Source organism: Orycteropus afer, unplaced genomic scaffold (genome assembly GCF_000298275.1).
Source record: "Orycteropus afer afer isolate SDZICR_OR568_19922 unplaced genomic scaffold, OryAfe1.0 scaffold00013, whole genome shotgun sequence".
NCBI lineage: Eukaryota > Metazoa > Chordata > Mammalia > Tubulidentata > Orycteropodidae > Orycteropus > Orycteropus afer.
In genome coordinates this window covers 1957908-1969918 of record NW_006921600.1, presented here as the reverse complement: position 1 = coordinate 1969918, position 12011 = coordinate 1957908, and the positions used below count along the sequence as shown (strand labels likewise).

General features: G+C 36.0%; 1 protein-coding gene across 1 annotated transcript in view; it reads left to right on the top strand.

Moving 5' to 3' along the window:
- SPATA17 (spermatogenesis associated 17) overlaps positions 1-12011 on the top strand; it is a 446526-nt gene that overhangs the window by 87671 nt on the left and 346844 nt on the right. The window contains exon 5 of the mRNA XM_007952483.1: positions 1918-2021. Coding sequence (XP_007950674.1) covers positions 1918-2021 — 104 coding nt within the window. The remainder of the gene's footprint in view (positions 1-1917; positions 2022-12011) is intronic.

Genomic DNA, 12011 nt, shown 5'->3' with positions numbered 1-12011 from the left:
TTTCCAAAATAAGATGACTTGAGAAATATTTTGTAAAACATGTTCTATGACTTCATGTTACATTAGTTTGCTCTACTGCTTGGTTTTATTTTCTGTAATTACTACCTCTGATTTAATTGTTCTTATAAGCTGTATTGCATGATACCTCCAATTATTTTAGCAATTCTCTTACTGGGAGGTTGTCTGAAATATATCCTCATAATCTTAACATTTAATATCTCAGACTGTAAAATGATTGTAAATATCTCTGGACTAGCCATATTTCAAAACAGAGAAAAATTAAAGATCATGATTCAAGGAAAACATTTCTCTCATTCATTCTTTATCGATCCATCATTCAACCCATAAAAATTTTCAACTAAACCTCTTTTAGTTAACCGGGCTTATTAGGCTTTAGGGATAAAACCCAGGGGACCAAGTTTAAGTCTCTATATTACCCTTTCTCATTGGAAAAAAACAAGTATGTTTAGAGAAGAAGTTTAGCCTACAGAACTGTGCTAAAATAGGGAGGACTTCATATCCTAAAAGAAGAATCATTCACATGTGAATCTTTCATAAATGTGTATAAACTACTATAAAACTTTAGGAAATTATGTAAATCTTTATGCATGGCTGAATTAATATTTTTCAATTTTTGCTGTTTCTTCTTTTCTACTCCTTTAACAACATTCAAGGAGCTCTGGTGACATAGTGCTTAAGGCGTTTGACTGCTAACCAGAAGATTGGCAGTTCAAACCCACCAGCCACTCCGTGGAAGGAAGATTGGGCATTCTACTTCCGTAAAGTTTTACTGCCTCAGAAACCCAAAGTGGGTCGCTATGAGTCAGAATCAACTCGATGGCAGCGAATTTTTGGTTTTTGTTTTTTAACAACATTCAGGTGTTTTGTTTTTCATTTACCACAAAGTTCTTTGCATTATCATTTTTGTTTTTAACTTTATCATAGATTTAGTTGTATTAGCAAAGATAGTTAGGGATTAAGGAGATTGAATGATTCTCATGATTACTGATGTTTCATAAGATATCCAGAAGTCCACTTTGTTTCTTATACCCCTGAAAACTCCTCCTATCCTAAAAAAGCCAGTGATTGTTTGTTCTGGAAAAATAAAACTATTCGAATGTCAGTATTTCAGTAGGAAATATAAAAACATTTTTGATAAAAATTATGTTCGCTGAAAATTAAATTTCTCTTTTGTTCTCAGTTTGGTGTTGTATTGTTAAGGATAATGGGTTTCTCTGAAGCCTTAATTTGATTCTGGATCCATATGGTTATAGGAAAATTAATGTAATTTCTCTTTTAAGCAGTTTTCTCATCTATGAATCAGGTAATAAAGGTACTTATCTCATAGGATTGTTATAAAGATTAAATGAGTAAGTACAAGTAAAACTTTTAAAATAGTGTCTGGCACAAAATAAGAACTCAAGAAATGTTAGGTATTATTATTATTGTTGTTATTGTTAAAGATGTATTAAAATGTCATGATTAAGATACAAGATAGCATTTTGTTTAAAGGTTTTAAAACCACTGAATTACAAAAGCCCATTAAATACTTTATGCTAATTTCATTGAGACTTGAGTACCATCCTTAAATTATTAGGTTATAATAACATTAATTTGTTCAGGAAGTGGAAGTGATAGGATTTTTAAAGCAACTTTTTAATTTCTCAATAGCAGAGTTCAGTATTTTATAATTGCAAATGTTTTAAAGTAAATTATAACTTATAAGTATGTTTTTATCTTTGCAATATTTTATAATAGATCTATGAGTAATACCTACGTTAGCAAATAATATAATATTAGTGAAAAGGCACAAGATACTTTTTTTGATATGAGTTATCATCTTGATTTTGAATAAATGATAGTGTTTTCATTAAACATATTTAATGAACTGTTGTATCTTTTTATTTACATCAATAGATTCAGAGACGATGGCGAGGCTATAGGATTCGGAAATATTTCTTTAATTATTATTATTTGAAGGAATATTTGAGAGCTGTGTCAGAGGCTAATGATGCAGTCAGGTGAGTAGTAGATGAGAGAAAATTTTACAAAGATTAGTCAATATATGTTGAGTATTACTGTAGTTAGAAATGCTTTCTAAAACTCAGTTATATTTTAGGCAGAAATTTATTGGTAACGTTTAGATTTGCAATGCTATTTATCTTTAAAAACTCATTCTGTTATATTGTTTTACTCTTCACAGTAAAGTCAACTATTTATATATGTGATAGCCCTATCTTTGTCCTATCCCAAATAGTTCAGTTCCAGTAAAATTATGTCATTATGAGATGAATTTATCTGTAAAATTTTCTATAAATGAAACCTTAATTTTTATGGACCTCAATTGTATATTCAGAAACATGTTCAATAGCAAGAATTATTGAAAGAAAATAACATGAAATATTAAGAGTTTCCTTTTTACTGTTAGTTACTTTGTTAAACACAAGATATCTCATGGATTCAGGCTATCAAATGATGTCTTTATGCAAAGTAAAGGTATTGTATCACTATTCAGTCAGCTTCTTCTAAGCTATATGTATTATATTTTCATATCACCTTAAAAGTTAATTGTTTTTGCTTTCTCTTGTGATATACCCCATTCTAATAAGATAGGTGAACATGTGCTGATAATTCATTCAGATTAAAAGGAAACAGTAATTAATAGTAAGGATCCCTGCTGGCAAAACGGCTAAGTGCTTGGCTACTATCCATATGCTTAGTGGTTCAAATCCACCCAGTGGCTCTGCTGGAGAAAAGACTTGGTGATCTGTTTCCGTAAAAATTATATCCTGGAAAACCTATGGGACAGTTCTGCTCTGTCATATAGGGTCACTTTGAGTTGAAATCGATTCAAAGGCACCTAACCACAGTAATTAATAATAGATGTCATTTATACAGTAGTTTTACTGTTGAAAATATTTCCACATTTATTACTCAGAAAATTCTATGAGCTACAGAGAATAATCGGCAATAAACCCACTGCCATTGAGTCGATTTTGACTCATAGCAACACTATAGGACAGAGTAGAACTGGCCCATCGGGTTTCCAAGGCTGTGAGTCTTTATGGAAGCAGAGTGCTTTATCATTCTCCTATGGAGCAGCTGGTGAGTTCAAACCACAGACCTTTTGATTAGCAGCCAAATGCCTTAACCACTTCACCACCAGAGCTCCTTATAATTGGCAATAAATTGTTAAAATAGAAACTTTCTCTGAAACCCTAAAGTGATATATAACACAAATATGTAAAAACTAATTTCCCAGCTCAAATTCCTCACATATGTTGTGAATATAAAAGCATCTAGTCTTTGGAGGTTAAGTATAGAGAATTTATTAAGATGATTCTTTGGAAAAAGCAGCAAAAGTTTAGGAATTCAGTCAATGGGAGAGATTGGAAAATTCTGAAACACTTAGGGGACTGCTGTTTAATATCTGCCTGAGAAATTTAAAGTTCTAGAGATGGGCTTTCTATCTTCCAGCTGACAAACTTGAGCTCATCAGGGAGAAATAGCTAGGAGAATAGGCAAGAGAAAGGTAATATTATGAGCAGGGCTGGATTAGGATGAGGTGCAAAATTTAAGGAGGCACTCATGATCAAGGTGATGCATGTGCCATCCTTGCACTTTCACAACCCTGATAGTGAGTGTGTTCTTAATATTTTTAGGGACCTATGAGTTGGGGCCATCTCGACGGCAGATAACAACAACAACATTTTACTTACTCCTAGCACTCCCTTTCTTCTCATTCTCTTGCCGACTAGAATTCAACTTATCTGAAGCAAATAAATACATGTATATTTCTAGTGGTATTCGATTTATATATGAGCATCTTTATTATCTATCCTCCATTTAAATAAATGCACATATAGCATGCACACCCTTCTCTACCTTGGTTTTTCATACTTATAAATAATAGCTTGAATATTGTTCCATGTTAGTGCTTAAAGAGTTTCTTTCTTTTTTTTTTTTTGAGAAGCATTCCATTTTATGTATAAATCATAATTAATTCAGCCAGTCTTCTAGTGAAGGATAATTAAATTATTTCTTATCTTTTGCTGTCATAAGTAGAGCTACAATAAATATTCTTCTATGTATGTTCTTGGAAGGAAGGTTGGGCAATCTGATTCTGTAGTGATACTGCCTCAGAAACCCAAGGAGGGGTTGCAGTGAGTTGGGTCTGACTTGACAGCACATAACAACAACAACAGCAACAACATGTATTTGATTATTTCATATAAGTCAACTCATACAGTATTTATCCTTTTGCAATTGACTTATTTCACTGAGCATGTTTTCAAGATTAATCATGTTCAGTTACTGTTTTCTGTTAAATTTATCCATTGAATTTTTAATTGCAATGATTATACATTTAAAGTTTTCTTGTGCTATTTTGAAAAACCCATTCTCTTTCCATTTTTCATATGTCCTCGTCTTTTAGTTTTTATTTTCCAGTTTATCTTTAAATATTTTCAACATACTAGATCCCTGAGTAGTGCAAATTGTTTGCATTTGGCTGCTAAATTGACAGTTTGAACCAATCCAATGGTGCTGAAGAACAAAAACCCGGCAATCTGCTTCTGTAAAGATTACAGCTTAGTTCTGGCTCTGTCACACAGAGTCACAATAAGTTGGAATCAACTCGATAGCAAAGGGTTTTGTTTAGATTTAAAGCATTTTCCAAATGCTCTTATTTGTAGTTCTTAGAATAAAAGTATTCCTATTTTTATATGTTTTCTTTTATTTTGCTACTTTCTAAAGGAAGATTGGGCAATCTACCTCTGTAGAGATACTGACTCGAAAACCCAAGGAAGGGTCACTATGAGTTGAATTGACTTGATGGCAGTGAATTTGGTTTTGGGTTAACTCTCTCATGATAGCTTATTTTCTTATACTTTATAAGTTTTAACCATGAGGTCATATAGACCACTCTGTTGGAGACCGATGTATCTGGGACTATGGAAATACTGCTGCAATTCAGTTTCTTCTGCCATCCCCATGAGTTTCACTGTTTCAAGGACATTTTTTTTGTGGTGGTTATAAGTGTTTAGGCTATAGTACATAACACCATGTTGGTAGTGGAATTTTAGATGGTACATCTGCATATGACACAGGCCTGAGTTTCTGATTTTTTTATACAAAAATCTTTCTCTATTCACATAACCCAAGCAACTGAGATACTACTTAGCCAGTGGTAGCTGGAATTTGTCCAATCTTATTCTCTTTGGGCCTTTCCTTCCTGTGGACAGTGAAATTCAAGGGCCAATGGAACAGCCTTAATTTGTTCCTGATAACCTTTACGTGACTTGACTTTACCTCTCATTGAACTCTCTAACATTGATCTTCTACTTCTATTGTATCAATATTGTTTTTTGGGTTTGAATTTTGTTAAATATTCAAGGTTATTTTCTTATATTTTATCTAGTGGCTCCACGTATTTGGAGTTGGGTATAGGTGCAGCAGGCATTCAGCCCACTGAAAAGCACCTTACTTATTTTCATTTATTTCCATTATCATATTTCTCTTCTTTCCTAAGCCTCTGGATCTTTACTCCTGACACTCATTTTAAGAGGAAGTTGATTTTTGCACTAGATTTTCTTTTATTTCATGGTATATACCTGGTGATGATTTTCTTTTTAAATGTAGCCACATATTTCAGGGGTATGTTTTCCTCAATAATTTATTTTATTTTTTCCTGATCCTTTATGCAATATTTTTTCCTTGGGATAATTATTAATGGATTATGTGTAATTTCTTTATAATTATTACCATTTATTTTGGAATTGTGTATTTTAGACAGACAATGTTGGGAAGGGCCAGTGCTTTGTGGTAGTAGGTCTCCTTAGCTCAAAGTATAACTGTGCTTTGTGTCTCTGTACATAGACTAGCTTAGCCTTTTTTTGTTGTAAAAATAAATAAATAAATAAATATAACACATTTGCCAATCTAACATTTTTCAGGTATGCAACTTAGTGATATCAATTACATTAATCATGTTGTGCAGTTACTACTCTTTGTCACTGCCAAATTTTCTATTACTATAAACAGAAACTTGCTGCTTCCCAAACAATGGTTCCTCCTCTTCTTCTCTCTCCCACCCCTGGTAACCAATAATGAATACACTTTTCATCTCCATATATTTTCCTGTTCTTGTCATTTCATATGAGTGAGATAATACAATATTTGTCCTTTGTGATTTATTTAATTTACTCAGCATAATACTTTCAAGTTTTGGCTTAATTTTTTTATTTTGTTTTGTTTTAATGCTTGTCTTAAATTGACAATAGTTGGCAGCTATAGGACTGTTTTTCCCTTATAGACTCCCTTCCTAGAGATCAGTGGCAACGATGACATTTCTTCATTTAGCCCTATGTTACCTGTCCCTCTTTTGGGTAGTTCAGATAATCTTCCCCAGGCAAGCCTTACTCTGCAATCTTGTCCTTCTGAGCAAGAAAAGTGTTGCTGAATTTTCTCCTCAAATATGCCATCTACTTTAAGAATTCTGCAGTAGGCTGGCTCTGTCTGAAATTTGCATCTTTAGACATGTTCTCTCCATAACCTCTCTATTCCTGCTCAAATTTTCACTATTGTTAGTGGCTCTTCTTTACATATATTTCTGCAAGTCTTTCCTAATTTTCCTGATGATAGAGTTTTCTTTTATATTTTTTAATGGCTTTGTTGTTTTATGGAAGTTTAAGGGAGAAAGATAACTTTACTCCATTATGTCAGAACTGCAAGTATATAGGTAATGTTTTAATGCACATTGCATTTTATTTTCCTCTTTGTTACATAAGCTATTTTATGAATGCAATGGTAAGATGGTAGGGCACCATGGAAGCACAGAAGACACCTAAGGTAAAAGTGGCTGGTGTACCCCAGGGTAGAAGTGGGAAGCTGTGGGAAGTTAGGGTGTAGATATACTCTAAGAGTACCAGAAGCTGAGCCCAGAACTTGTGCATGATTAGGGCATAACATGTAAAATTTTACTAAGCTTGGTACATGGAACATGATGAAGGGATTGACTTAGAATAAATCCAGATATGGCAAGGGCCATGCTAAGACAAGACATTGTAGGCCACATCAAAGAGTCTGAATGCTATTCTAAGAATATTGTCTTGGACTTCTCTTTTAAAGAGGGAAGTGACATGATCAAATTTGTGCTTTTCATAATAACCCAAAACAAACCCACTGCCACTGAGTCTATTCCAACTCATAGCAACACTATAGGATGGGGTGGAGTTTCCCCAGAGAGTTTTAAAGGCTGTAGGAGCTCTGGTAGCATAGTGCCTAAGGCACTTGACTGTTAACCAGAAGGATGGCGGTTCAAACCCACCAGCCACTCCTCAGAAGGAAGATGGGGCAATCTACTTCCGGAGTGATACTGCCTCAGAAACCCAAGGAGGGGTCGCTATGAGTCGGGTCCAACTCGACGGCACATAACAACAACAACAACAGATCTTTATGGGTAGCAGATTGCCTAATCTTTTTCCAGTGGAGCAGCTGGTGGGTTCGAACCCCTGATCTTTTGTTTAGCACCCATACAATTAAACAACTGCACCACTAGAGCACCTTATATTTCATAATAGATACATGTAAATAGTCTGGTAAATTATAAAATCATGTATTGTTATTGTTGTTAGGTGCCGTCAAGTCATCTCCAACTCATAGTGACCTTAAGTACCACAGAACAAAACACTTCCCAGTCCTGTGTCTGCCTTACAATCCTTGCTATACCCGAGCCATTGTTGCAGCCACTGTGTCAATACACCTTGTTGAGGGCTTTCCCCTTTTTTGTTGACCCTCCATTATACCAAGCATTATATCCTTCTCCTTTCTGACCAAACTAGGTGAGATGAAGTCTGGCAATTCTCGGTTCCAAGGAGCATTCTGGCTGCACTTCTAGGATATATATGTTAGTTCTTCTAGCAGTCCATGCTACTCTCAGTATTCTTTGCCAATACCACAACTCAAAAGCATCAAATCTTCTTCAGTCTTCCTTATGCACTGTCGAGCTCTCATATGCATACGAGGCAATTGAAAATACCATGGCTTGGGTTAGGTGCACCTTTGTCTTCAAGTAGATATTTTTGCTCTTCCTCACTTGAAAGAAGTCTTTTGCAGCAGATTTGCCCAATGCAATACATAGTCTGGTATCTTGACTATTGCTTCCATTGGTGTTGATTGTAGAGCCAAGTAATATGAAGTCTTTGACAACTTCAATCTTTCCTTTATTTATTGTGATGCTGCTTATTGGTCCAGTTGTGAGGATTTTTATTTTCTTTATATTGCATGCTGCAGATTGTAGTCTTCAATCTTCATCAGTAAGTACTTCAAGTCATCCTCACTTTCAGCAAGCAAAGTTGTGTCATCTTCATATCTCAGGTTGTTAATGAGTCTTCCACCAATCCAGATGCCATGTTCTTCTTCATATAGTCCAACTCTCAGATTATTTGCTTAGTATACAGATTGACTAAGTACGGTGAAATAATATGTCCTTGAGACACTCCATTCCTGATTTTAAATCATGCAGTATCCCCTTGTTCTGTTCAAACGATGGCCTCCTGGTCTATGTGCAGGTTCCTCATGAGCACAATTAAGTGTTCTGGAATTCCCATTCTTGTCAGTGTTATCCGTAATTTGTTATGATCTACACAATTGAATGCCTTTGCACAGTGAATAAAGCACAAGTAAACATCTTTCTGGTATGCTTTGCTTTCAGCCAGGATCCATCTGACATCAGCAGTGATATCCCTCATTCCATGTCCTCTTCTGAATCCAGTTTGCATTTCTGGAAGTTCTCTGTCAACATACAGCTGAAACTATTTTTGAATCATCTTCAGTAAGATATTAACTTGCGTGTGATATTAATGATGTTGTTTGATAATTTCCACATTTTGTGGGATCACCTTTCTTTGGAATGAGTATAAATTTGGAACTCCTCCAGTCAGTTGGCCAGATAGCTGTCTTCCAAATCTCTTGGCATAACGGAGTGAGTGCTTCCAGTGGGGCGGGCATCCATTTGTTGAAACATCTCAGTAGGTATTCTGTCAAATCCTAAGCCTTGTTTGTTGCCTATTCCTTCAGTGCAGCTTTGACTTCTTCCTTCAATAACATTGTTTCTTGATCATATTTCACCTCCTGAAATGGATGGACATTGACTAATTCTTTTTAGTACAGTGATTCTGTGAATTCCTTCCATCTTCTTTTGATGTTTCCTGCATCATTCAATATTTTGTCCATAGAATCTTCCAATATTGCAACTCTAGGCTTAAATATTTTTCTCAGTTCTTTCAGCTTGAGTAAAGCCAAGCATGTTCTTCCCTTTTGTTTTTCTAATTCTAGGTCTTTGCATATTTCATTATAATAATTGACTTTGTCTTCTCAAGCTGCACTTTGAAATCTGTTTAGATCTTTTATCTTGTCATTTCTTCCATTCTCTTTAGCTACTCTTCATTCAAGGGAAGTTTCAGAGTCTCTCTGACATCCATTTTCTTCATTTCCTGTCTTTTTAATGACCGTTTGTATGGATGATATTCTTGGTGTCATCCCACAATTCTCTGGTTTTGGTCATTGGTGTTCAGTGCATCAAATCTACTTTATAGATTGTCTCTAAATTCAGGAGAGATAAAATCAAGGTCATATTTTGGCTCTCGTGGACCTGTTTTAATTTTCTTCAGCTTCAAGTTGAACTTGCATATGAGCTGTTGATGGTCTGTTCCACAGTCAGCTCCTGGCCTTGTTTTGGCTGAAGATATCAAGTTTCTCCATCCCCTCTTGCCACAGATGTAGTCAATCTTATTGGTGTGTACTCCATCTCGAAAAGGTGATGTGTATAGCCACCATTTGTGTTGTTGAAAAAGGGTATTTGCAATGAATAAGTCATTGGTCTTGCAAAATTCTATTATGCAATCTCCAACTTCATTTCTATCATCAAGGCTGTATTTTCCAACTACTGGTGATTCTTCTTTGTTTCCAACTTCTGTATTCCAGTCACCACTGATAATGAACACATCTTGATTGCATGTTTGGTCAATTTCAGACTGCAAAAGTTGGTAAACAACTTCAATTTCTCATCTTTGGCTTTGGTGGCTATTGTATAAATTTGAATAATAGTAATATTAAGTGGTCTTCTTTGTAGGCATATGGCTATTATTCTATCACTGACAGCATTATACTTCAGGATATATTTTGATACTTTCTTTGTGATGATGAAAGCCATGCCACTCCTCTTCAACTTGTCATTCCCAGCATAGTAGATCAAATGATCGACTGATTCAAAATGGCCCAAACTGGTATGTTTCAGTTCTCTAATACCTAGGATATCAATCTTTATGCATTCCATTTCATTTTTGACAACTTCCAATTTTCCTAGATTCATACATCATACATTCCATGTTCTGATTATTAATGGATGTTTGTGGCTGTTCCTTCTCATCTTGAGTCATGCCACATCAGCATATGGAGGTCCTGACAGCTTTACTCTATCCATATCATTAATGTTGGCTCTACTCTGAGGCAGCTCTTCCTCAGTCATATTTGTTTAAGACCACATTTTATTGAAAAGTAATTTATGTACAGTGAAATACACAAAACTAAAGTGACATGGGTCAATGCATTTTATTTATTTATTTATCTTTTCACTGTCCACTCCTTTCCCCTCCCATCCCTGGTAACCAACAAAGAGTTTCCCTCCATATATAAACCTTTCCTTGACCCTCCACAACAATGAACTAATATTATATTTATCCTTCTGTGATTAACTTATTTCACTTAGCATGATGTCCTCCAAGTTCATCCATGTTATGTGGTGTTTTGAAGACTCTACATTATTCTTTTGTGCTGCATAGCATCCCATTGTGTGCATGTACCATAGTATGTATCATCCACTCTTCCATTGATGGGCACATAGGTTGTTTCCATCTTTTTCTATTGTAAGTAGTACTGCGATGAACATGTGTGCATATATCTGTTCCTGTTCTGGCTCTCACCTCTCTAGGATATAAGCCTAGTAATGGGATTTCTGGGTCAAATGGTCTCTCCAATACCAGGTTTCTAAGGAATCACCATACTGCTTTCCACAGTGGTTGTAACACTTCATAGTCTCACTAGCAGTGTATGAGAGTCCTAATCTCTCCACCCCCGCCAGTCAGGAAACCATGGGAAAAAGAAGCCAGAGGTGACAACAGAGAAGAGCAGCAGCCAGGCATCCAGGTAAGGGGAGGGAGGGACCCAAGCCCCACCACCACCAGCCAGGAGAGTGGGGGGGGGGAAGAGGAGTCAGAAGTGACAACAGAGCAGAACAGCGCCAGGGATACAGGTAAGGGGAGGGCAGAGAGGTTTTGAACAGCTAAGAGAGATAAACTTGTCTGTCATTTTGTCATAGTATTGTGGCTTGTGTGTTGCTGTGAGGCTTGAGGCTGTGCCACCAGTGTTTCAAGTGCCAGCAGGGTTGCACATGGTGCATAGGTTTCAATGCAGCTTACGGACTGAGACAGACTGGGGAGAAAAAAGAGGCCATCCATTTCTCAAAGAATGGGTAGGGAAAAACTTATGAATAGCAAAGAAACACTGTCTGATACATGACCGCACAACTTTGTGAATAGCCCAGAAACATTATCTGATACAGTGCAGGAGGATGAGCCCCTTAGGTCAGAAGGCTTTCAAAATACGACTAGTAAAGAGCTGCAACATCAGAGTAGGACCAAACTTACTGATATGGATGGGGTAAAGCTTTTGAGACCTCCATTTGCTGATGTGGCACAACTCAAATTGAGGGGAAACAATTGCAAATATCCATTAATAATAGAACATGGAATGTACGAAGTATGCATCTAGGAAAATTGGAAGTTGTCAAAACTGAGATGGAACTCATAAAGATTGATATCCTAGGCATTGTTGGTGTTGTTAGGTGCCATCAAGTCATTTCCAAATCTTAGCAACCCCATGCACAGCAGAGCGAAACACTGCCTGATCCCGTGCCAGCTCTATGATCCCTGCTATACTTGAGCCCATCATCG